Source organism: Pagrus major, chromosome 22 (assembly GCF_040436345.1).
Source record: "Pagrus major chromosome 22, Pma_NU_1.0".
Classification (NCBI taxonomy): domain Eukaryota; kingdom Metazoa; phylum Chordata; class Actinopteri; order Spariformes; family Sparidae; genus Pagrus; species Pagrus major.
Window position 1 is genome coordinate 22,437,423 of NC_133236.1, and position 27,809 is coordinate 22,465,231.

A 27,809-nucleotide genomic window follows, 5' to 3' on the forward strand; every position below is an offset into this window, starting at 1 on the left:
GCCTTGCTGTGATGAAAAGTGTTCTAGAACAGTGTGTAAAAAAGCGAAAAAATCTTCATGCTATTTTAGCTTTGTTCGCTAAAATATCCCCACTCTTCCCAGAGTTACGTATCACAAAAGGACAAGTGATGCATTACCTACCGCCTTGTGCTTAAAATAAATCTACAGATCTCACTTAGAAGCACCGACGGAGTAAAGATAAGCAGGTCGACTTTGAAGTAGGACAAAAAAAGAAAAACAGTTGGAGACCACATTTCAATCACATGAACAATAAATGGCAACATACAGTACAGTTTTTAAAAAAAAAAAAAAAGAAGTAACAGCAAAACACTTCAGTAAAAAATAACAAAATCATGAAGCACTGTGTTTACGTAGTGCTACAGCTAATTTCACACCTACTGCAGTACAAACAATATTTTTACCACCTCCCTTTGTGAGATCTGTGGGTGTTTTAAGTCTGTATGGCTGTTGGGATCACAGCGTCGGCTTGTAACATGGCTCTGACGTGTGGAATAAGGTGGTGTCGATGTTAAAGCACGGTTGCAGTTCTGGCACGTTCCAGGCCTGACATTTCATTGTGGCTGTATGCTATTGAACCATGTCAGCTCTGTTTTGCTTAAGTACCTATCAACAGTCAAATATTATAATACACCTTGTTATTCTATGTGATTGTGAAATTAATGACGAGTGCTGAATGCATGGAGTTCATGGTGCATGTTTGCAGGTTGCAGAATAGTTACTAATGCTGTTATGTTTAGATAAGTTAATCTTTGTGATGACAGTCCATGTTGAGTGGGTTAAGTAGGTGGAGCTGAGATGACGTAGTTTATGGTTGATCGATGGTAGACGTTACAGCCATTATAGGCCCTTCTTAGTTGGCGCACTGAGTTTTCTCATTCCCCTTATCCTGCCCAGCAACTCACGGACAAAGTCCTGCAAGAAATAGAGAAAAACAGGTTAAAGAAAGGAAAGAATGTCTTTGATTGTTTGACATGCAGCAAAGTTACCAAATTAGAAATCTGTTTGATTTTGCAAACAAAAGCAGGCAGTTTATGGGATGTGATTGACAAAAGGCTACATAACTATAAAGAACATAAGTAGGCCTAAATGGCACTGGTGAAGAGTTCAACACTTTGAGAAAGTTTTCCTGCAGAGAGTTAAACAAGACAAAGGCCCATCCCAATCCAGAGCTCCTGTGTTAGCATCATAAGCACCAACACTTAAGCGGTACCCCGAGCTCACAGTTTGGACTGCTTGCTGCATGCAACTGAGCCAGCAGGCAAACGGCAGCTACAGTTAGCAGCAATCAGCGGTTACCCTGGTGATATGCTACCCCCTATTTGTCTCTCCAGTCAGACGAGCTCTTTCCCCGTGTTTCTGGTCGTTATGCAAACCTGCTGCTGGTTTAAGCTTCAAATTAAGTGCAGACAACAAAGCACATAAGTGAATTTTCCAAAAACCTTCACAGAAGAACCTGGGCGGCAGCTTGTTTCACAGTCTAATGTTGGTATCTAATGCAGCAATACAAAACGTGACTGTCAGCTCTTCATGGTAATAGACAACCAAATGAATTAGATTAGTTTTTTGTTTTTTTGTGCCACGGGCGATTAAAGGAGAGTGGAGCCGCGGATGCTAAGTGAAGCCGACTCAAACATATCTTGTTTTGTGCTGAATCCACGAAGAAGAAGAAAAATCAGGATTAATACAAAAGGGATGGAAAACAAATTCCAATTAAAGTGGTGTTGCCCTTTTAAATGATTGGATGGACTGGACTGGATTATTTAGAAACTGAGTCAGTGAGGACAAAGAGGAGCCACATCTTGGGTTTAAGCTTGAGGTTGTAAAGAGGAATATGCCAGAATATAATCCCCCTCATTATATCCGGGGTGACACTGCTCGTGACCTAATTACTGATGCCCCCGTTCTGTACCTCTCCTCCTTCCCTGTCTTTCTCCCTCTGGCTGTCCTTTCATACATCCCTCTGTACCCTTCCCTTCTATCTCTACAGTATATAATAGCTCCTATCTTTTACTTTCTTCCTCTCGTCTCCTGTTATTTTCCCAGTATACCTTTCTCCAACACTCCCTACCTTTGTCGCGTTCACCTTTTTCTCTTTGCTTCTCTGTTTATCCCCAGCTGATGCCTCCTTTGTGGGATTGTGTTCAAAATGACATCTGTGCTACTTCACTCACAAGGGATTACAGTGAGTGTGAGTGTGAGTGTGAGTGTGTGTGTGTGTGTGTGTGTGTGTGTGTGTGTGTGTGTAGGTGTGACACGTATAAGCTGCTGTCAACCTGTTCGGACACTTCTGTAGCTTTTTATAACAGTAGTGACCTTGTAGTGGTCGTCAAAGGCCGACCTAATGCCACACACACGCTCATCGACAACAGATGGGGAGTCCAGTCTGGACGAGATTGCCGTATGTAGAGGTGTAATGTGATTGGTCTGCACTACCTTTAATCACTGAGAAAGCTTAACCCTACCTCACCCGCACCCAAACACTTAACACCTTTACGCAAACACACACACACACACACCCCTTAACACAAACACATACCAACCCAAGAAAACAAATTTCGTTAAGTGTTATTTTTGCTAACAAGGTCAACCGGCGCCTTTTCTTTCTCGGAACCCTTCGTGGTATTATTTAGGTCAACATGACCGTGAAAAGAGAAATGTGTGCGACTGTCACCAGACATTAATTAACCACACACACATCTGGGACACGATGCTTCAACATACAGCGCTCTTTACGCTGCGAATCGAGCGCTGCACGTTAGCATCAATAACGTCTGTCTACACGCAAGCTGCCAGGTCATTGATATTGAGCGTTTCATTGTACAGATGACAGACACACTAAACATACTCACCTCTGTTGGTTTGTAGCAGTCTGTTAATGATTCCTGTGTAAATAAAAAAAAAAGGAAAACAGAGTGAGGCGATGATAGATTTTCTTTGAATCACTGGAGCTCTTGGAAACTGTGAAATTAATATACAATTCAACATCAGCAGGTGTGTTTGGTCAGTGAGAATCTGGCTTTGGTATCTGCCACAATCACACAACAAGAGTGTCTTTGAATGCACCGGCGTAAAGAATCATACGGGGAGAAATCCAACATACTGTACAGCAGGAAAGGCAGCGATGCCGATTTATCCACTGACAGAAGACTACCGAATGGAAACCAGCATGCAAAGCAGTGACATGACAAGTTTGACTTCAAAGCGAGGATTTTGCTTCATCTCATCGTCTGTGTGTTCAGAAACCAGAAAGATAGATACGGTACAGTTACGTCAAACTGCAGCAGACTAATGCCTCATGAATCTACTTCATAAACACGTGCTTTAATCAGAGGACTGGAGTTCTGGTGAGTCCTGAGGTCAGTCAGAGGCTGAGTCGTGGCACAAAAACAAGACAAGCACTCTCAAAACTTTTTTTTTTTAAGAAAAACTGTCAAACTGCTGGTTCCAGCTTTGTAAATGTCAGAATTTGCTTCATTTCTATGCCATGTCAAATGAAGAGTCTTTGGGTTTTTGACTGTTGATTGGACAATATGAAGAAGTCACTTTTGCAGTTGCAGCCGTACTCGATACACTCTCGGTCAGTGTGTGTGCTGCTCGCTAGCTACGGCTGATGTCTGTTCAGTCGGTACATTGGGGCTGTTTAGGGTGATCAAACACAAACTGCGCAAAAAGGTCCAGCAGTCAAACTCTGTTTTCTGTCTGAACACAGTGGAGTTTGCTAAAAATAGATGTGTAGCTGCAAAGACAAACACTAACACACAAACACACAGTCACAGGGGTATACCTGCAGTTTGCTGGCTCTCTCGTCATCACTGGTGACCTCCAACAGGTCATCTATGTCTATCTCTACCTCTGGCATCTCTTCCTCCTGAAACACAGAAACACACTTGGTTAGTGAGCTGCTGACACAGAGGAAGGTCAAGAAGGAGACGAATACAAACAAGCAGGAGGAGATGAGACAAACAGGAAGTTAAAATGGATTACTAGAGAATCTATGTGTTGGAATGGTGCCAATAAAACATATTTTTATATAATTTTCACCCAAATCAATCCCAGTAACACACGTTCTCTCACTTTCACCTTCATTTGACTTCTCAGCACAAATCTAAGTCTGTATTCAAAACACGTTTTTGCACTTCAAGCTTCAAATAGCCTGCACACACAGTATATTTGCCTATTAGGAGCAATATCATATGGAAATGTCATTGTGTCATGCCGAGCTGCCAGGGCTGGGCCGTTTAGTGGCTCTGTGGTTCCAGGCTGAATTCCGCTCAGCACCACTTCAAAAGGTCCTGTGTTCGTCTGGTTCATTTTATTTCACCACGAGGCTTGTGCAAAAGAGGCATGCAGGGAGGATCAACCCTTTTCCTCCCAGCTACCGCATGATGCATCTTCTAAACTCTCCCTTCTGGGAATTACAGCCGGAGGAACCATGTGCAAGTGCAGCTTCTTCGTGCTCTGCCGACAGCTGAACTGCAGACTAACGACATACTGCATGATTGCAGCAAAGCGGACTCTGCTGCATATTGGATGATTCTGCACCTCGCGATTTACGTCAAATGTCAGCATTCATTGTCAACGCAGGAAATAGTATGTGCTTTATGTGTAGAGGTGGAAAGTGAGGGGGTGGAGGTCAGGGTGGCGACTGGACATGAAGCGAATGGGAGAGTCCACAGTTTGCATCTCTTTGCAGCCCAGCAACTATGTTTTCCTTTTTTTTAACTGTAACCATATTTTTTTCTAAACTTGAAGTGTTTAAGTTGCCTAACCAGAGTTTATTTACCATAATTTATATCTTTCATGAGCAAGCGCAAGCAAGATTTTCAAAAACGCTGGCATTGGACTTCAGGGGTTTGTATAATTGTCAGATATCTGTGTTCTTGTGTGACTTCTCAGCACTAACTTACATCATCATCGATCAGTGCACTCAGGTTCCAGCAAACAGCCATGTCAGTCACTTTCAGCTCATTCATTTGGTCACTTGGTTGAATCATAATGTCACACACCAAGCGTTTACCCCATGGGAAGCTGTTTCCAGCAAATAAAATCGACCAAGAGCAAAGAACTACAGTAAATAACCGGCTGATCATAAGCCGACTGTATATCAGAGCCCAACTATCGCTGGATTTTGGGGCCGATGCCGATTTTCCAGTATCGATAGATCAGATGATGAATGGCTTTAAAATAACACAGTATTTTCTTACAAAGAAAGGCTGTATAGCGTGGATGTTTTTCACAATAACTTTCTGAACAATACACAAGCTATTTTTAGCCATAACACCAAAAAAGTACAATTTAAGATTGAACACCCTTGTTGTGCAGCGAACTAGAATGCCTTTCTTTAATGCTTGAGACTGACTAACTTTCCTAACATAACTACTACATGACACACCACTAACATAGACGGATGATGCGCTTGTGTGTGTGTACGTGCTAAAGTCTCTCAGAGAACTCCTGTGTGCTTCTTGCCTGCAGCGTGTGATGGTATTCAGACGCAGGAACATGGAGGATGGAAGGATGATTTGATTTCAGCTCTCAGCATTAAAACTCAGTCACCCTGATTACATTTTTTGCGTGGGCGGGTTTGATGCGCGCAGAATGGAATTAGCTCACAATTATACCTTCGGAAATTACAATACCAAATGTAAGACAAGCGGTACATTATGTGCTCTGTGTCTGACAGTGTAACTGCAGATGAACTGTTAGTGCAGGTTTTACATAGAAATCACTAACTGTGGGACTGAATGTTAAACAGGAACTTACATGTTTCAGGTAAGCGGTGAACATAAAACAGTCATATCTGTGGGTTACACTGTCAGAAATTCCACTTGACATCAACGATACTCAAACCTGGCTCGCACATACCTCATTTGCATTTGTTCACACACACACACACACACACACACTTGACATTCAATACACGCACTTGCACACAAGGCTACCCCACCTTCATCCTTATTCCTGAGCCGTTAAGAGGCATTTACACAACCAGCATTTTAAGCACCTCAGTCTCTCTACAGATGAGCGTCCTCTACGACCTCTCGCTCTGAAATCTCTCTCCAAGTCTTAGTGAGAGGGTCTCGCTCTGAAACCCCCCCCCCCCCTCCTTCGTTAAGGAAAAGAAGGGAGCAGAAACGAGGGAATATGGCAGAACATATCAAAGCCCGTCATCTATGGAAGTGTATGCGCTGTGAAACCAGAGGGCTGAGGTCATATGCAAATGCCAGACATCAGAGGAGCGATGAGTTATTTGAAACTGAGGAGGAGAGAGTAAAATGGATAGACAGAGATGGAGAGAAGAAGTGAGACATTTGTGTTAAAGAGAGGAGGAAATGATGAACCTAATGCTGCTGCCAAGGCAAAAAATTAGCGCCAGTCGCCACCTAAAAGCTGCGAGAATTGCTTTACTCATCATCCAAAAAATTGAACACTCGCTAGCCATTTGACTAGTGGACATGTCACCACGGCCCCAGGAGGAGGCTGCCAGTGTGCTCTCCCACACCGAGCACATTGGTGCTCTCATTAAAGATGTGTTGTCCCTGGCATCATTCTCTAGTATATGTTGATAAAATCCCCAGGCAACAGTATTCTTAAATTAGGTCCCAAAACGTCGACAGACGCGGTTGAGCAAGTTTCACGCCCTGAGGCCGGATGAAACCCATTAAGGATCCCGAACTAGAATTTCAAGAACAAATCATCACAGTCGACTGCTCCTTTTTTGAAAAGGTCAACTTGTTTACACCTGAGAGCAGCTACCTGCGAGTCCGGAGGTATGAGCAGGGCGCAGAGGTCACGGCCTCGGTCATGAATGCCACAAAACAGGAGATGAGATGCATGCCGGCTGTGGTCTGCAGGGATCTATAGGCTACAGAGAGACGCTTTAACCTAATAATAGAGATGAATAAGTGAATTAGAATGAGTAACCGTTCAGTGAAAACCTGTCAGGAGAGTCTATTTAACACATTGACCTACTTCTTAAGGGAGCTGAGGGAAAAGGACAGAACTATCTATCTATATATCTGTCTGTCCGTCTATCCGTCCATCTATCTGTCTGTCGTACAGTGGTTATCACTCAATTTGACTGCTTGGTGTGTGTATGTGTGTGCGTGTGTGCGTGTCTGTGTGTGTGTGTGTGAGCGCCTGACTATTCCACTTGTCAGCAGGCAGTCCGTCACCCTCTGTCACTGTGATTGGTGATGACTAGGGCAAGCATGGCCTGTGTGTGAAGCATGACTGAAGGCAATCGCCAACGACGGGAAAATCTTCACACACACACACACACACACACACACACGGACAATCTTTGCCCCCATCAATCTTCTGTAGAGACACTCGCCACAGGGCTTTGGTCTCTTGTCTCTCTATGGAGCTCGTGAGAAAGTACCTTAGTGTGTTAAAAATACTGCATGCAATGACAAGAATGGAAACACTCGTACGCACTCGCACACTTAACGTGCAGATAAAGGCCGAACTTGTTGTTGTCCTGCTGGTGATTGAGAGCCGAAAATAGTTGAGGTCACACCCACCACTCAGGGAAATAATTTTCCATTTTGCCAATAAAGGAGGCAGGCAACAGAAAGGGACAGGCAACACACACACACACAACCACACACTCACCAGACTACATTCAAAATAATGCCAAAATAAGATCTAAATGCTCATTTTGAAAGACAGGACGGAGGCACAGGTTGAAAAAAGCATTCACACAAGTACTACAGGACCTCACCCGAGAAATACATATTTCATAGGAGATATGGGGAGGTATTCCTTCACCGTGAGTAACAAGATGAGATGTTTTTGTTCAATATGATCCCAAGCGGGAGAAACAGCACAAACATAAACTAGACAGAAATAGAGAAACGATCTGAGCATGCCTGACAAGACAAGTGTACAAGAGAGCAAATAAGGAGGCAAACTACATACAAATTCTTCCAGTGATTTGAGTATGTATGTAGGACATTCACATGATACACACTACCAATAAAATATATTTGAAAATGCCGGCATGCAGATGAAAAAAATGCTTGAGGGAAACAAGTGACCCACAATGAAAACACCAATAAATTAAGAAAAAATGCAGGAAAAAATATTTTTTTCTTAATGTTACTGAAGTTTGAAATTGTGTTTATCTTCTTATTATTAGCATTGTGTTTGTAAAACAAATCTCTTGTGTCGGATGCCAAAATAGTGCACTGGCAACATTAGTTTAGTTTACAATGTGATCTCAGGTAGGCTTAGACAAAAACAATTGTGTGTATTAGACAAGAAAAAAGCAGGATTTGTTGCAGATGAGAGCATGATGAGAGTGTTTGTACACGCAGAAGAAAGACACAGTGAGAATGAGTGTGTACCTTATGTTCATTACGAGGATAGTCTGTGCGAGAGCGATAACAAGGAACCAAGTGTTTGGTGTAATGAAGGCAACTTTTGAGTTGACTATGCATGAGAGCCGGCGAGCAAAAGAGAGTTTGAGAGAGAAACCGAGAGTGAGACAGCCCAGCGGGTGTGTTTGTTGTTTGCGTAGAGAAAGTGTGTGCATGTGTGTCAGACTTGTTTTTCACCGACTGCTAAGCAGCCGGCAGCGTTTTCAGTCTGCTTCGTGTGTGATGAGGTGAATCAAAGCTAATGTAAGCGGCCCGACCCTGTGACTCACCACAAACTCTATTCAAACACGCTCCACGAACAAAGAGTCAAACTCCTGGTGACGGGGAACCGTTTCACTAATCCAAGTGATTCATGGTTATTCCTATTCATAGCCTATTATATGAACTAGAACTACCAGTTGTATTGAACAGCGGCTAATAAGACTTCTTGAAGAGGTAATTGCTGAGGCCATTTGTGTGGAAATGTAATCATGTTAGCTCGGTTTGATATTTAAAATAACTTCTATTATAAGTTCCCTGTACAGTCCACAGGTAATGATTACACACTGGCTGAGTAAGCTAGCTGCTAACTTGTGCATGAAATAGCACAGTCAAATGTTGTTTCACCTCAGCCTGTTTTAGCTAGCGGATGCTAGCAGAGTACCACTTGGATCACCAGCATTGAAGTCTACAGGTAATGACGAGATAATGGCTGGGTACCTAATGACATGCTAGCAGATTGGCCTGCTAGCTGCGGTGCTAGGTTGGCTACGCCGAAGTCAAGAATCTACAGTTAATGATTGGATAACGGCTGATTAGCTGGCTGCTAACTTGTGCTGAAAAATACCACTGAAAAACTTGTTTTACATCAGTGGGCTTTCAGCTGCTAGCTGCTGGCCTGTATAGCTGTACTAGCATATAGCACATGACACAATTGCCCCTGAAAAACTAGCACAGCTCTACAGCAAAGGACAAAACAAGGTTAATTAGCCTGCCGCGTTTCATTAATATACCATCTCAGTAGCAATCCAATCTCTATCAAAAATACAGTCTATACCCCCTCTGAATATTCATGCAATCAGATTTTTTTTTTTTAAAAAAACCCTTTTCTGTATTACAGTCTGGTTATCACAGTATTCTCAAGTGTGCGGTTCTGCCTCTGAGCAAAATAAGACTTCTAGCAGCTCTGTTCAGAACGTCTGGCTGAAGATGTGACTGATAATGAAGAGAAAATGGTTCAATACTTGTGTAATTGAAAGACAAAAACAAGTATCAATTTCTAATGCAATATATGGCAACATAAAAACACATCGGTAAAACAACATTGTCAAACCTACAGCCAGTGTGGTCTATATAAGATTGCACTAAATAATAGCTCGCTCAGCTGGAAATGAACATCCCATTGACATTTTGTCAATCAATGTCTAATGATTAATAACATATATTGTAACATAAAACATTATACTCAAAACCACAGCCTTTTATGGTCTATGGAAGATAACATTGTAATAACCACTTGCTCAGCTGGCAGTAACCATGCTAGCAGATCAGCTAGCTCACAGTAATGATCAGCCAACCCTCTGAGCGACCTGAAACCTCGGCTTGCATGAGTGAAACTTTATGCCCTCTGTGACTACTTCTTAATCTAACTAGGTCGAAAGTGTGAGGTTGGAAAACTGTGCTGTGAAGTGAGAAATTAATAACAGCACCACCGCAGCCCTGGCAGTGGCCAAGTGAGGTGCCGCTGCAAGATTTTGTCTGGGCCATCACGACAGCTGTGAGGCACAGATGCTGAAAATGGAGGCTAAGCATCGTCTATTAGTTGCCATTTTCTGTCATTTTCAGTGTGTGTGTGTTCTGTGCATGCGTAAGAGAGAGAGACAAACAGAGACAGTGTGGTTTTTTTTCCAGAGGTGCAAAGAGCACAGGAACATCCAGTCCGTCTGTAGTGATACTGAAACTGAGCGTCTCAGTAATACATACAGTACAGAATGTGGCTGACAGTGATAGATCCCCCGCGTAACTTAGATAATATTGAGCGCACTCACATACACATACACACACACACACACGCGCAGCTTGATCTCGTTTTTCAGAGAAGTTATCCGGTAAATATGATAATAACACCCACGCTTCTTTAATCGCATCTCTGTTTGGGCGACGGATAAAGATTATAGAGAAAAAAGAACAGAGAGACGGAGTTGGCAGAGAAAGATGGTAGTAGAGAATGAAAGGAAGGTGAATTTTAATAGTAAGCAGACGCTGAAATGTTCATATGATATTGTAAACAAGGAAAAGTCATTAAAGAGGAGGGAAATTGAGGGATTTAATAAGACAAACGCCGAAAAAGCAAGCGATGTTTGTTAAAATGTGCAGAGAGAAGACCGCCAAGGGTAAGTGTTAGGAAATGAGAGGTACGTATGAGAGCAGTAACTGGAATACATAAGAGGAGAACATGACATACGGCGGGATGGGGAGCGCACAGATAAGTGGGTCACTGTGATGATGAGGCAGAGGGGAAGGAAGAGGAGGATTGCGCAACACAGTAAAAACCTCACAGCTCAGCTTTCTTTCCCCTCGCTACGCTGCCATGCTGTGTCACATCAAAGCGAGGAGGAGCTCAAGGTGGGATGGATTCATCTCACGAGGCCGCGCGACATGAGGGAGAGAGGGAGAGAGTACGGCGCACACAAAAGAACAGAGGGCGAGGATGGGACGGGTGAAATCGCTGCGAGGCCCGGCGGATCAAGGTGAACGAGAGGACAAAGGCGGGAGAGTAACAAGAGGAACGATAAGAACAGGTTTTCACGTCTCACAAAGTACAGGAACAGAGGAACACTTTGGCGACGGACGGTGCCATGATGGAGAGAAGTGTTTCTGCAGCTCCTCTCCCTCCTCCCTCCTCAGCCTGCCAGCGCCTCCCTCCCCCCCTCAAGCGATGCAATTTGCTGAAACCATACAGCACGGATGATGTGACTTCACTGGATAAAGTTAGCTGCTGCAGCAAAAAGCTCTTTCCCACGCTGATTCAGCTGTACTCTAGAGGACACAGTATATCAGAGAGGGGGAACTGCTGGAAAACGAGGGCTGGGAGGTGGAATTAATCCTCAGAGGAGAACTGCAGTCAAAAATAACAATGATTCTGCATGCTGCGCCTCGGAAGCTAATTATGATGTAAATGTGTTAATCATTCATACGCTTATCGTTGCGGTTGCTTCTTCACAATGTGGTTGTAGCCGCCCTGATAACCTGCTCCTTCCAACTTGGACCAACAAGATCGCTGCTCAGCCAGGCGTTGGAATCCATGTTTCAGGTCAAGCTTACGCAGACGATGCTGCTATAGTTTCAATAAATCAGAACTGGAGAGTATATCTTCATTCACAGAAAAGCAAAGAACGGCACCAAAAGGCTTTCCTCGACAGAAAAAGTGATATAGATCTTCTCCTGATTGGCTTCGGGAAGAGTTTGATGGACCAACCGGCTCTGTTGGTGGCACTCTTGGTTGATCTGATTGGTCGAAGTTGGCCCGTGATAGTCAGATGGATCGTCCGATCATCTGCCAAGTGTTTTTTTTTTAAAGTGCCTGCCCTTTTCCAAACAGTTTCCAAGGACGACTTCTTAGAACAAACCATCTGATGATAAACTTGGACCCAGACATCGAAAGCTTTGGTTGGTGGCTCCTGTCTGCTCCTATTCTTGAGGTAGTTGCTCACTTCAGCTGGATTACAATCATCTTGGGGCGCCCCAGTAGCTCTGTTGGTAGAACATGCACTCATTGTTCAAAGGTTGTGTCCTTGCTGCAGTAGCTCAAGGTTCAGTGGCCCATCGCTGCATGTCGTCCCCTCTCTTTCATGCCATGAAAATACCCAAAAAACTCTAAGAAACTTCTCCTTTTTTGAAGAAAGAGCCACAGACTCAGACTTCAGCTAGGCCAGGACTGCAAGCGGTTGATGGCAGTCTCAAAGTAGATACCTAAGATACAGCAGGTGTCAGATTTCCTGTATTACACTTGATCAAACCATATCTTTAATTATATTCCCCACAGTAACTTCACATTCTTTTCTACTTTGTACTGTGATATAGAGAGACGGTGAGATGTGCACTTAAGCGACCAGTATGCTTCCTCAGAAGTTCTCGGATAGTTGAATAGTTTCATAAAAACCTCTGACCTTTCCAGCGTCGGATGAGGGAGGGTTGTGTCTGATCATTTCTGAAGAACTTCTAGAGCCGACAATCTCACATTCACACCCACTTCAGTCTTGTGATTAGTCAGCTGTGCAGAGGTGAGAAGAGGAGCAGAACTATTTCTGTCACTTTTTCATGTGAACGTCGAGCACACTGCACTAGTGCGAACACTATGGATGACTTTCAGGAGAGATTGTCTGACTATATGCACCATTATCCGGTCTTTCACTTTGCTTTCTAGTGCCTGCAAATGGAAACAACTGGGCCTTTTAGATGCTTCATTTTCAACGTGGTCGGACGACACATCAAACAAGCTATTTCTGATCAGACACAACCCAACCCTGACTGACAAAAGCCAACCCCTCAGCACACAACAGCTGTATATATTTAGAGATGCTGACCCTCCTACTGATCACATCACTTTTAGCTTAACCATCATCTTCTGCAAACAGCAGAGAGGCAAAGAGACAGCTACTAAACTGAGGGCTCTATAAACAGTAGATTTGACGAGAGGCTTCCTAATCGGCCTCTCGTGTCCACCTTGAGCAATTCTCTCCTAAAGCTCTTTGTATAGGATGAACTGGATCGCAGCAGCATCCCCCCCGACAGCTCCCAGTCCACAGCAGCTGCAGGCGTACACATGCTGTTTTGTGCTGTTGCTATAGAAAAGGTCAAAATCCTCAAAATCATCTCTGGTTAAAATTTTGATTTAAAGCTCAGGGACTGAATATTGTCGTGGTTTCAACCGTGAAACCGTCAGCATCTGTCTTCTGACTCGATTTCACAGTGTTGTGATTTCGGGAGGGGGGGCATCAGTCATTTCATTGTATTTATCAGGCATACAGTTCCTCCCTGAGGCTAATCCTATTGACAGCTGGGGCCCATTTGGACCTTTGCTCTCAGTGCAGAGCAAAGCCCCCAGCCAAACCGGACTTAAAACGTCAATAGCAGCGGGGTCATAAGCAGTCCGCCAGTCAAATGTATGGATTAATTCAAATTCAGAGGCAATTAGAAAAAAACCTTTGTTGTGAGAACAAAGAGTAGACGCAGTGACGTGGGAGTGATGGACCAACTTCAACTCGTCTTACCTTTGCTTGCTGATTGGATCCATCACAACCAAATGTGCAGAGTCATTCAGCACGTGCAAAAGGTAGACGTACAAGTAATCTACACACCCACATCAACACACCCCGCTGACTTTGACAGTCAAAACAATAAACTTCCTTCTCTCCGTCTTCCCTTCATCTCCTCCCTCCCTCTCTCGGCCTCCCCTCTCACGGGCACGTGTGAACGACGGCAGTGTTTTGCATCTTTTCGCAGTGCCAACCGCAGAGAGAGTGAGTCAGTGTTTTCGTACACAGCCAGTCTATAAATCGCGTCGGCCCCGCTGACAATGAGACCAGTGATTAACCGGATCATCTTGGGATGGGAGGAGATGTCATAGGAAGACAAGAAATTCAGTGTGCGAGCGTGAAAAGCCAACGTCTCTTCCTTTCACTTGTCTCGGCCGGCTTTCCATTTTTTTTTTGCATGATTTGCATCTGGTTCTTCCCATATTCTGTCAAACTTTAATCACTTTCCGGATGACCATCCTGTTTGAAACAAGCCTGGACACTAATTCACTGCCTTAAATAAATCCAAACACCGGTCCAGGTTGAATCCAAACGGCGGTCAAAATGGAGCGAGAGTCACTTAATTGTGATTGCCAATTGCCCCGGTCATTTTAACATCCCTCTTTCTTGTACCATTATGTCTTGGGACTCCAGAGCTATATTTGCAAGAGCTATAATTCAAGTTAATAACCTGCCGACATTTTGTTCTTTCCCGGATCTTTTCATTTCTCACCCTCACCATCTTTATTTTCTCTTCCGTGCGGCAGGCAGACTGATATGCCTCCCCAAGGGTTGGTAGGAACATCTAAAAACCCCATGACAGCATTATATCACAGCTAAGCCCATAAACACAGCGTACAGGGTTAATAGAGTGGGAAAAGCATGAAGGACAGGAGGGAAATAGGAACAGGAGAGAAGTGAAAGACAACAAGGGGGGTAAAAAAGTAAGAGGAAAACTTGCTCGGATCGTTTGATTTCAATATTTTCCCAGCGCTGTTTTTGCTCACTGATGATTACTACTTATTAGGAGGTAATTATTTATTTCAGCACAGTGTTCTGTTTTCTAGGATGCATCATTCTTGGCGATGTAGCGGTATGTGATTAATGGTGTCTACTACAGACGTAAAATGGCTAATCTGCATGCATGTGAAAGCCACGGGGATGAAAGCAGAACAAAAGGGAAGGAGGCGGAGGAGGATCGAAAACAGGTGGGTGGGTGTCCCGGCGGGTCAGACGTTGAGATGAGACAGAGGAGGATGAGCGCCTGGAACGACAGCAGGACGAAGCGCGCAGAAAGACGACAAAAAGGGGAACAAACACGTTATGACCTCTAAACTCTGTTTTGCCTTTTTGAGATGGATATTTGACACCTTTCTGCTGCGTGTGTCTCAACAGCTGGTGGCTATCCGCCTGCTAAAAGTCCGTCGTGTCAACACCTCTGATTTGTTTTAGCAGCAGATGCTAGTGTCTGCAGGTGCTGGGTGAAATGTGTCAACACGCGCTCGGACGCAGGCGCTAAGCTAAGAGTCTATTTTTTGTCCGTGCAATTTAAATGGCGGAGAGATAAATGTTTTGGCTTTCCCAAGCGCAGATAGATAACAACGACCTTCCCCCTGCCAGATCCATAAACGCATCAGGGTCACTCGTTAAAGCAAACCATCCAATTGACCGACTAAATCTCCCAATGGGTGGATCTGTCAGCCTGGCTGTAATAATTAAATCAACGGCAGCCATTCTGGATCCAAGTTCAGAATACGTGCATGTATTGTTCTTCCTCCACAGCCCTCGCTTCCTGCTCTTTTTGTACATTTCTGACCTTCAGCAGAGTGTAAATTACAGTGAGTCGCTTCAGCCATTTCCAACATAATGAGGTAATCAAGCTGAGCCCGCTTCCTGTCATGAGAAGTGTTCAATTGATCACATCCATCGAGGTGTCAGAGGTGATGGATGCACATGTGAATGAGCCAATTAAGAGGACGATAACACCTAAAAGATCATCCGCTCACACCTGTCTGTCCACGTGTGCACGCAGTACATATCCAGTAACCTTAACCGTAACACAATGCTTCTGTCTTTGTGTGTCAATAAGTGTGTGTTTTATCCCCTGGCGTGCTATCCCAAAACCTATTGAGCGTCGCTAATGACTTGGCTTGGATTGCACTGTTTACTCCTCCTCTGCTACTCTATGGAGGTTCACATGATACAATTTCGTCGTCCCTTCCCAGAAAGAAAACACGACAGGGAATGTTATTGACAAGGTCACAGGGAAAGCAAGGGGGGAGGAGGGGGCAATGATACAGACCGAAAGAGGTTTTTTTTCCACTTAGAGGTCAGCAGCAAAACCCAGATCCATTTGTCCACAACACACACAGACACACAAACACACCGCCTCAAGAAAGCCCTCCTACGCAAGGCAGTGTGGAAATTACCCCACCCCCTCAAGAAAGAGAGCGGTGGACAGAAGAGGACAAGAAGATGCTCCATCTCTGAGTTCCCCTTGCTCCATTTGGTCCAAATATGTCCTCTGATCTGTGTGTGTGTGTGTGTGTGTGTGTGTGCCCTACAATTGAGGCCTCGTGCTCATCCATTCATGAACAGCACCCATGACCGCTCGCCACCCCAAATCTGCCAAAGAGCAGCGGAATATCATCAACCCAAAAAAACATGTCGGACCTTCAGCAAACATCCACGCAGCCCCACAGACACACACGTAAAACGCACACACACGAGGCCCGAGGGCAGAGCGCTGTATGTCGGCAGCGTCTGAGCTCGCACACATGAATAAGCCTCATTGAGTGGGGTTCTATTGATGCCCAGCCATGAAAAAGTAGGGCACTACAGTGCGTCTCTCCCCCGTCACTCTGCTGCATGCACCCCGACGCACGCATGAAACTGAAGAGTCCGCAGGCCGGCAGCAGATTTACCACTCCATCAGTCTCACACACGCACACACACACACACACGTAGTAAACAACCTGCATTGATTGTGTCGAGGTGCTCTCAGACGGACAGACTCATCAACCCCGCTGACACATTTAGCCTTTTTAATCACCTACAGTAGACTTGATTCAGCATTAATCTGCACTCCAGCACAGCCTGGTTCAGTCTCTCACTGTGGGCTCCTGAATGAGTGAGTGTGTATGTGGCTTTTTTAATATTCAGAGGTGGTGGAGATGGTGTGCGTTGGCATATTAGGGCCATTGAAGGGTGGAAAAAAAAACACCCACAGGGCAGGAGGGGTAATATTTCATGAAAAAAAATAGAATTTTTCAAGATTAAAGGAACAGTTCACCCAAAACTGAAAATCCAGCACTGCAGCATTCTCTTAAAGTAGATGGGGACTTGTTTCAAAACATCAAAACCAACAGGAAAAATAAGATGAAACGGCTCCACACAGCTCATCTGGCGTAATCGAATTCTCCCAAAGCCCAAATATCCCAAATTGTTTTTGAAATGACGTTACTTACACCCTCAACAGGCTGTCGAGCTGCTGCACCAGAAAGGGCGCGCGCTAACTCTTTTAGCTTAGCAGCTACGGTGACGATTACAGGTTAAAAAAAGTCGGTTGGATCAACCTCGTCGCACCACACTAGCCGTCGCTTGCCGTGTATTATGCCTGCAGTGGATGACCTAATCAAATTCATGGATGCCGGAGTTAAGGGTTGAAACGCTCCCTGAAATCCGTCAGTATCAACCAAACTGTCAGAACCAAATATCTTTGGACATTAATATTGGCATCTTGCACTTGTAGACCAAACAAATAATGGCTTTAGGCGTAACCCAAAATGTACCCTCATCAAAATATAGATGTGATTCACTGTAATTTTTGGATAGAAGCAATGTGTTGGTGCACCAACTTACGTACACTGTCTTTGTAGTTTATTGCAATTGTGAGCAACGGCACCAACAAAGCAGCGAGTGTAAAGGAGAGCATGAGAGTGACTGAGACATGAGACTGCAGTGAAGGCCTCCACTGTATTAAGAGCAGCAGTGGGAGCACTCGGGTCCTCGGCTTCTATCTCTCCTTCACACTCTCTCTTGAAGTCACCCCTCCTCTCTGCTCTCTCCTCTTTCTCCTCTCTCCTCTCTGTCCTCTGAACAGCCAAATGAACAGAGGCAACATTTCCCAGGAGAGCAAAGGGGAATCCATCTCTGACTGAGCTCACCTTCTGTCATCCTCTCACCCAGAGAGGGAGAGGAGGTGAGAGACGGAGGCTCAGGGCAAATTAAAGCCAATGTTGAAAAAAAAAAAAAGAAAGACAACGAGACACAGAGGAGAAAGAGACACGGATGCATACTACTAACCCTGTATAGATGTTATGGATGTGCTTGAAGCTACACAGGCTTATGTTTATGGATATTTTTTATTTGTGCAGTAAAGGCTAGCTAGCTGCTTCTCCCTGTTGCAATTCTTTACGCCAAGCTAAGCTAAGCTAAGCTAAGCTAACCGACTGCTGGCTGTAGCTTCATATTTACTGCACAGACATGAGATTTGTATCCACCCTCTTGTCTAACTCTCAGCAAGAAATAAGTGTAGGACCATTTCCAAAGACGTCAAATGATTTCTAATTCAATTTCGGGAATATGACATTGAATTAGCCTGCTTGTTAGCTTGTAGTGATGCTACCAGATACGTGATTACTATTGCGATCAATGCACGGTGTCGTATCATGTATGCATAAAGCCTTTTTGACAACAGCTTGTGTCTGCTGAGAACTGATAATGATTTTCTTTCTCGCACATTTTTCCACTTCCACAATGTTCTGTGAGCAGACCAGCTTCTGTATCAGCTTTTTCGACCTGCGCTCACTGTGCGAGAATACTCGAAGTCTGCGCTCGTCCTCGCTTTTTCGACCGTGCGACCTGAAACATATTTTGAAAGGCAGAAATTTCTCACCTGCTTGTTATTGAAAACCAACTCCAATTTTGTGTGAGTTCACCCTCTCCGCACTCCATTAGTTTCAGCATCAATAGCTCCACAGCCACCACCCCCCCACACACCCTGTGATGTTCTCCAGTATCAGGTTGTCTTATGAAACCGATACACAGGTTGACCTTTAAGGCCGGACCGGCACAGCCAAATCAGCAGTCTCTCCCTCTCTTCGTCGCACACACAGTCAACGCAAAATACACACACCTGTGTCTATCTTAGGTCTGAACATGGAGGTGTTAACAGGCCTGACGAGAGTGTTACTTCCTGTTTACAGTCACGTGACCGAACGCCATCGGTGAAGCAGCCGTTAAGTCCACCTGCTCAAACACTGCCATCATCCATCTATTCGCGGACGAGCAGACAGATGCACGGATGAAAGTAAGCCACAACAATGCACCGGAGTGACAGCGTGTCAGAAATAATGACGTACTGGTTTCATTACCTCCCGTCCTCTGAAATCCAGCCAGCTTTCATGTCTTTCGAGCGCCAGTCAACGCTGTGCCTATTCCAGCAGCCAGCGTGATATCAGACTGGCAACAGCACCAGAGAGCCGGGGGATTATCATGTGATATTATCCCATTTGCTGTGTGAAAGACATAATATGAGGAGGTGTCATGCTGCTGGGAATATCTTCACTGAAATCTGGGGCCTCACTTATATAAATGTTTTTAGAGGCGACCTATTATGCTCTTTGTTTTTTTTTTCCCTTTCCTTCGGTGTGTTATATAGGTTCTTGTGCATGTAAAGGAGCTCTCTCTCATAGAAAAAACTGCTCCTGAATTACGTGAAACGTCTCGTCAGCAGTCCCGCCTTTAATTTTGTGACTTCTTGACATCACACTACATCACCACATCACATATTTGCTTTATTTATGCCTGTATTGACGGTACAAGTGAAGCTAACTGCATGCTGACAAAGCCGACTGGGAAGAGGTGAGCGGTCCTGGCTCAGGCGTGTGTGAGCTGACCAATCAGAGCAGACTGGATATTCAGGAGGGGGGGCCCTTAAAGAGACAGGAGCTGAAATAGAGGGGGAATACAGTGCTCTTGCACTGGACAGTATGAGAAAACTGATGTGTTTTTGAACATTAAAGCATATAAACCCATTTGATCCACCATTGATCATTTTAGTTGATTTTTGAATGTTTTCAACTTGAATTCTTCCATATTAAGTCATACTTAAAATCAAAATTGATTTCATCGCCCCTCGGACTGTAGAGCTGCCATCAATAGATTGAAGTCAAGACAAAATGGGACGTATGCAGACACATTAATGCCACAATCGTGAATTACAATTTCTGTCCGTTCAGAAATCACAGCGGAGACTGACTGCTGGTGAGTGTTCTTGACTCTTTAGCCAAATATTTGCATTAAACAAATCACAGGCCGGCTTCCAGAGAAGAGGCAGAGAAAGGCAAATCCTGCATGACCGAGCTGTGACTCCCTGAGATCAACGCTCTCCAGCCCTCATCGAAACATCAAATAGATCGGTCGATCCACGCTGGGGGAGGCATCATACGACTTGTAGATCAAGCGCACCTGCTGATGTCAGACTGACACGCAGCCAAGAGCTCAGCCGGCTTTGAAATGTAAACCACGCTCAGACGGGCTATGCGGCTCTTTTCAACTTGGGCGAGAACCACAGCAGGAGCGTAGAAAGAGGAGGAAGCTTGTGAGCGAGATGACAGCCGGCGTAGGGTTAGAAAGTAGACATAAGTAGTTTCGGAGCCACGGGAACTCCTCATGTGCTCTCAGACGGTCTATTTGCCTTCAGTATGGGGAAGAAATATTTGCATTGCAATGGACAAATCCTGTGATGTTGACAGTCGGCGACCTGCTGTGGTGTTCCCCTTCTGCACATGCGCACGGACCGCAGTCGATCTCAGTTATAGTCAGAGATGCTCATGTGGCATAAATGAATAACCGCACGCCAACATTCACACGTCTCCTTCTCCATATTTAATTAAAACACATCCCCCTACAGTGGAGTCTGTGTGCACGCACGTGTGCTGTGCATGCACCCTCACACCGCCTGCTTCCTCTCTGATTGGCTGAGACTGAGGTGATAGACACACTGTACGCCTGCCTGCAGTGTGTAGTGTGCATATGCATGTGTGTGTGTGTGTGTGGACCCTCTGTTGCAGGGAAGGGGGTCAGAGCCAGAGGGGAGGTGATTGGCTGGTGAGCAGAGTCACAGCATCAGCACATCCTTAACCCACTGCCCTTCTTTTTTCCCCTCTTCCTCAAGTCCATCCCCTCCCCCCACCCGGCTCTGGCAGCATACTGTGTGTGGCACCTATAGATTCTCTCTCTTTATCCACCACCTCTCTCTCTCTCTCTCTCTCCTCACTCCACACACACACTTAACCTGCACGCACACAACCCCCCCTAAGGCAACCCCCTCCCCTCTCGCTCTATCTAAATGTTAAAGAATGCGACTTGTGGACGTGAGAGTGCAAAATAATTGGGCTGTCAATACCGTCTGGCGATAGATCATCCCTCAAAAGGTGTAAAAGGGTTTAAAAGGTCAGGAATATGGCACAGAAACGCCAGACGGATCGATTCCAACGAGTGGCGCGTCGCTTTCACGCTGAAGAAAATGATTTAACATGCCTCCTGCTCTGGAGGACTACCCTAATTAGACATGCAGGTACAGGGAATAAAATGATTGACCCATTTCAGAATGCAGCTTCTGGATCTACAATACAAACAAAAAAGACCGGACGCGATCTGTGCGTAAAAGGCGCAGCCGTGCGGTTTCTCTTGAACCCAGGCACCCATCTCTCTCTCTGTCTCTTCCTCGGCGGTGATGAGACAGGAGACAATGCATGGTGTCAAAGTGTCCAGCAGTTCAGCAGAGAGCCACATTATTACACCAGACAGCTTTTGTGTCGCTGCGCCCCTAAAACCAGCAGGTTTGAGGGACGCGGAGGACAAAGAGACGCCAATAAACCTACAGACTGCTCAGTGGAGGATGCTGGAGCCTCTGTTTCTATCTGTGGGCTACACTTCTCATTCTCCACCTGCCTCTGTGCATCTGCTCCTGAAGGTGTCCACTCACCTCGCAGTCGTACAACTCGCTGAGCTGCTCGATGATCCACTCCTCCAGCACGAGTCTTTTCCGCAGCTCTTTCCTGTCGTACTTGACCGTCACTTTGCCCTGTCTCTTCTGCACCGGGTCGTCCCCGGCGGTGATGGGGCCGGACCCCACGCAGCCCACACCGGTCGCCGCCTGGAAGAAGACGCGGCTGCCGGCGGTCGGCAGCGGGGCGCTGGTCTCGGTGCTGGCGGCCGACATTGCGGGAAAGATGCGTTATTTTGGAAGGAAATTTGTGAATGAGTCGGGTGGTGAGGGAGGGGGGGCCGCGATGCTGAGAGGAGAGAGGCCGGGTGCTGCGCTGCAGACAGGAGAGTGGTGAGGAGCTTTTAAACAGCTGCTATTTAAAGCGCAGCGCCGGAGACAGGGAGAAGGCGGAGCGCACACTGCAAGAAGTGAGCAGCTTCTGAGGCGCCCGTCTCGTGTTAAAAACAAAATCTGTGTCCATCAGAAAAAAAGAAAACCTTTATTCTGTGAAGCTGAATGAGGAGACTGAATAACTATATTTCACAACTGCTAAAAATAGCAGATTTCTAAGGGAAGTTCTGCAATGATTTATTTGAAACACTTGACATTAACGTGTTCTTAAGCTTGTTTTTTGCCACGTGATCAAAACATCACTTATTTGTTTTGAACTTTTTGCAGTGTGCTAGCCATGTTACCTTCAATGGCGCTCGTCTGGAGAGAGAGACAGAGAGAGAGACAGAGAGAGAGCAGGTGCAGGAGGTCTTTCCCCAACTCTCACCATGTGTCATCATTTACATGTTGAACTATATCTATTGAGCATGTGTGTGGTACACAGGTGTGTGGAGAAGGCTGATGTGCACACCTGATACTGGATCAGTTTCTGCTCTGAACCCACAGATGTCAGCCTGGCATGCAGTGGGGAGAGCTCTTTGCGCCACCTGTTGGTCACATGGAGAAACACATGCACCTTTCTGCTGGATGCTTATGCTTGATCACACAGTATTTACATACAGAATAAATGCTGGTTAAATTCCCTGCAGTCTACATATTGTAAAACACAACACTGCAAGAAATGATGCACTCTGGTACTCCAGGTTTAATGATTGCACCGGCTGTCCGAAAGTCCAACCTTGCACAGTTTGTTATATGGGTCACACACCAGGTAAAGATAATCATGACACATTTTCATGCTCTGCCACACATTAAACGCAGCGTTAAAAATCGACCCAGTGTGGTGCCGGGAGGCCAATACACACAACACTGAGTTGACTCGGCTCAGTGCCAGCGGGGTGTATTGATCCCCTGTTGGTGTCATTTTCATAGGCTGGTATAGTTGGGTTATCGGATCTGAACAAGCTTTCTTTTGGGTATTTCCATATTGACCCCACACTGGGCCGGTCTTAAGTTATTATTAATGTGAAACTGGAGCTCTGTCTGCATCACACATTGGCAAAGCTACAGGAGAAAACCCACATTTTTAAAAAAATGTTAAAGAACAACAAAACTCTGCAAAGAAAGATGCAGGAAATTATTCAACTACTCTTTATGTTAACCTTTAAAGGACTTCTTATTACTGTCCTCTAGCTTTTACACTCAAAACAATACAGTATTTTGCCTAAAATGCTGAGTTTGAATATATTAATTACACATACACACATTTTCCATCTAATTTTATTACACAAGTTCAGTGCAAAGTGTCGCATCTAATCCATTTTTTCTGTCATGTTGAATCAGTGTGAGTAAATTAAACAACTTGGTCTGATTAGATTAAAGATGTAAGAATTTGCCTCATGTCACATTCATACTCAAAACAAAAAAGGAGGCGGCATATCGTCAGAGTAACCGCTAACTGCTGCTACATGATTGTAAATATTTGCCGTAAATGCAACGCTTTGCATTGAGCGCAATAATTAAAATACTTGCAGGTGCAATATGTAAGAATTGGCCACCTGTATGAAGTCACTCCATAAAAAAACAGGGGGCAGCATATCCCTAGAATAACCACTAAATGCTGCTAACTGTAGCTGTCTTTCGCTAGTTATTTCAGTTAGCTGTGCAGCCAGCGGTCCAAGGAGCTCGGAGAGACAGGACAAGCAGCAGCTAGCTGGTTAGCATGCTAACTTCAGTAGATATCTCTGCAACACTATAACCTCCTGTCTTTGGCATAATGTCAAAACTGTTATTTATTCACATTCTGTTTACAATTTAAGTTTTTTAAAGATGTTTTAAAGCAAAATTCTTACATACTGCATCTTTAAAATCACTGGTTTTAGGCCATTTATCTTGTCATTGTGTTGCTCTTGATAACTGGTGGCCAGCTGATATATTTTGCTTGTTTATAGCACCACCTGCTCCAACATCTGATCTGGTATAGACCCACCCCAGATAAGAGCAAGTGTTTCATAACACCGGATCATCTGAGGTCCACTCGAGCACAGGTAGGTCCACTGAAGCACAGGTAGGTCCACTGAAGCACAGGTAGGTCCACTGAAGCACAGGTAGGTCCACTGAAGCACAGGTGGCTCTTCTCTCCGCCTCGGCAGTCATGGCTCTCCTGTCCGTCCTCACGCCTGTCCTGGCGGTGGTCCTGTGCTTGGTGATAGGCTTCATGCTGGTCAAAACAAGAGACACCGAAACTAAAGGGACTCCCAAAGCGGACTCCAGACCGTGGGCGGATCAGGACTTACAGGACGATACAGTCATCACATCAAGAGAGGAAGGTGAGACCTGGCTCCACTTTATTCTTCATACAAGACACGAACCAAAGTGAATCATTGTAGTTGTTGTCCTCAGTTAACTTTTAGAAATGGGTTAAAAGTTTAAGATCAAGTTTTCACTTTGTTAAAAAAAACCGAGGCGAAGTTAGTTTGAGGTTGGATATTGGACAGACATTCACTCCGGAGACACCCAGCGGCGCCTCTTGCTCAGCTTCACCCAGTGTTGGCAGCAGGAGGGCGGTTAGCTGCCTCCCAGAACCTCGCGCTGCGCTGGAGGCTGACTCAATGGCTTGTTTTTTTAATAACTTCTATGTCATGTGACCCAGTGACTCCAAACCAATGCCGAATTTTATTACTAAAAGGGACAAATGAGACACACCTGTTTTCATTACATTTTACTGCTTCTTCTATTTTATATCAGTATTTTTATCAAAATTCAGCATTTCTTTTCAATAGATTCCGTGTCATGTGACCCAGTGACTCCAAACCAATGCCGAATTGTAGCACTACACAGGTCACATAGGACACATCTCTTTTTAATGGATTTTACTGCTTCTTCTATTTTATATGAATATTTATAATCAAAATTCAGCATTTCTTTTCAATATCTTCTATGTCATGTGACCCAGTGACTCCAAACCAATGCCGAATTGTATTACTAAATGGGACAAATAAGACACACCTGTTTTCATTAAATTTTTACTGCGTCTTCTATTTTATATGAATATTTATAATCAAACTTCAGCATTTCTTTCAATAGCTTGAAAAGAATCTGAGTATTTCTTCCACCGCTGGTTATAAGAGAGGTGCATACACCTTGCAGGAGTGCACGTACTATAGACGGTTTATTGTTTCTGGGACTTGTTTTGAACATTATCATTCTCAGCTAGGTTAATCAATGATGGTAAATGGCCTGTAGCCTATATGGACATATATGGAGTAGAGTGGCTATAGAACTTTTCATTGTACCTTCTCTTTCCTCCATTAAAAAAGTCATGCAAGTTATGAATTAAAAGTTTTGAAAATGTCAGCAGATGATAAACTAAATCTTACACATTTATACCTGGTTTCCTAAAAGCAGATTTTCTCTTATGGTTTATAACAGACAGCGTTCCTGCATTATGAGCCATAATCATGGTGCAAAGTAACTAAGTACAATGCTTCCCTTGAGTGCACCTTTTTTTTTTTTTTGGTGTTGGTTAAACAATCCAAGAGCTCTGATTTTTCAAACGTTTTGAATGTTCATATCAGAAGCTGCTCACTGGTCCTGCTCTTTGTCTGTCGTCCTTTTAGAGGATGGTGATTGGGTGGACGGCGGTGAGGAGGAAGACCTTGCACACGTTCCCTACTCACCACCACGTTACCCTGAGGAGAAGATGCTGGAGCGATCCAGGGATTTTTACACTCTGTTGAACCAGAGGAGGTCTGTCCGATTCATCAGCCCGGAGCCGGTGCCGCGAGAAGTCATCGATAATGTCATCCGCACTGCAGGCATGTGAAAAATTAAATACAAAAATCCGCTATAAACTCTAATAGAAACATTATGTCTGGAGGTAGATACAGATATGTCTTTTCTTTTCTCTTTTCCACCTCTACCTTCCTCTGGACAGGTACAGGCCCGAGCGGAGCACACACAGAACCCTGGACCTTCGTTGTGGTGTCGGACCCAGAGACGAAGCACCAGATCAGACAGATAGTGGAGGAAGAGGAGGAGGTCAACTACCGTCAGAGGATGGGGGACAAGTGGGTCAGTGATTTGTCCAAGTTAAGGTGAGCACCCATCCTTACTCGACACTCACACACACATTCATATCAATATATCAACAAGTAACTGCACTGACAGGATTAAATCTCCAACCCCGTGTTGTCCTCCACTTTAGCCGAACATACACAATAATTGTGAGTCATTATGGACCAATGTAAAGTCTAATTTCTAATTTCACATGTTTCTCCCTTTTCTCACGACTTCTTTCCTCTTGCAGGACGAACTGGATTAAGGAATACTTGGATGTTGCTCCGTACTTGGTCCTCATCTTCAAACAGACCTATGGGATTCTACCAAACGGCAAGAAGAAGACACATTACTACAATGAAATTAGTGTCTCCATATCCTGTGGTATCCTCCTGGCTGCATTACAGGTAAACACACCTCGAAATACAGATAATTCAGTCTCTGTTCTCTTAGTCAGAGCATATAAAACATTTTGTGATTGTCCGATTAAAGTATTATTCCTGTTCTTTCTGCCCATTTGCTAATCAGAACGTGGGCCTTGTCACGGTCACATCGACGCCCCTGAACTGCGGCCCCCAGATCAGGCTCCTCCTCAAACGTCCAGCCAACGAGAAGCTGTTGATGTTACTTCCTGTAGGCTATCCCGCCTCTGACGCCACAGTGCCGGACTTGAAACGCAAGCCTCTGGATGATATCATGGTGCACATATGACAGAGTCGACCTGCAGCTAATTAAAATGCAAAAAGATTCAAGTACAGCAAAACATAATGTGACTTAGGAGTGTTTTAATTGTGCTTGGAGTCTTGCTAATATAACAGTGTTCTGGTATGTCTAGTGAACATTTAATGAATAGGAAATTAAACAGCCAATCATGTGCAGTTTCTCTGCACAGAACTACTATATTTTTGGGCAAACGGCATTTTATAAAGGTTATTTTTGTTTTTATCATAATAACATTTTACAGTCTATTTTGCGCTTAATCTTTATTATCTTAACGGACCATTGAGGTTTACAGAGACAGGTGTATAAACCCTGTACTGAAATCTCACTAGGACAAATGTTAAATCAATAAAAAAAAAAGCACTCTATTTGCAGACATACGAAGGTCAACCACACTAACAACGTCTCTACTTCTGCCAAGAAGAAAATACAACATGTTCTCAGTTTTTTTCCTTTGGGATTGCTTGTCTAATCTTTATGTCGAGATTAAAATAAGGATAGTTGTACTGCTTTTTCCCGGAAATGTAAATAATTGAACATTTATTGAAATAACTAATCAATTTTCAAAACTCATCAGGTATTTTTTTGTCTAACATCATACCTGTTTACAAGGCTATAACCATGGTGTTAAACTGGGGGGAAACACAATTTGTGAGGTGCCAAGAAATAAGATTTAATAAAAAAAAATCACTAAAACATGGGATGATGGGATGAGTTGTTTTTATTTCTATTATCTAACAATCTCTTAAAGTATTTGATGTATTTTTTATGCCAATAAAAAAAAAAGTATATATCATAATTACCTCATTTACCTGCTTTAATCAAGCCCAGTCATTTACACTGAGCTCCTCTGTAGTACCCCACCGCCGCCTCTGGGGGTCAGTAGCGTCCAGGAAACGCGCTCAACCAGCCACAGAAGAAGAAGAAGGGCCACATTGCGCAGGCGTACACCACGTACACCGA

General features: G+C 44.4%; 2 protein-coding genes across 2 annotated transcripts; one reads left to right on the plus strand and one right to left on the minus strand.

The window, feature by feature from the left end:
- Positions 1-306: 306 nt before the first annotated feature.
- ppp1r14c (protein phosphatase 1, regulatory (inhibitor) subunit 14C) lies at positions 307-22,228 on the minus strand. The gene is made up of 4 exons (XM_073492936.1): positions 21,675-22,228; positions 3,806-3,889; positions 2,871-2,903; positions 307-933 (listed from the first exon to the last, which is right to left on the minus strand). The coding sequence occupies exons 1-4, from the start codon at positions 21,909-21,911 to the stop codon at positions 859-861; spliced, it is 429 nt and encodes a 142-aa protein (XP_073349037.1). The 5' UTR covers positions 21,912-22,228; the 3' UTR covers positions 307-858.
- A 1,806-nt stretch (positions 22,229-24,034) lies between these two features.
- Positions 24,035-27,547, plus strand: iyd (iodotyrosine deiodinase). The gene is made up of 6 exons (XM_073492506.1): positions 24,035-24,115; positions 24,196-24,397; positions 25,688-25,885; positions 26,005-26,164; positions 26,377-26,533; positions 26,655-27,547. The coding sequence occupies exons 2-6, from the start codon at positions 24,223-24,225 to the stop codon at positions 26,835-26,837; spliced, it is 873 nt and encodes a 290-aa protein (XP_073348607.1). The 5' UTR covers positions 24,035-24,115; positions 24,196-24,222; the 3' UTR covers positions 26,838-27,547.
- The last annotated feature ends 262 nt before the right edge of the window (positions 27,548-27,809 follow it).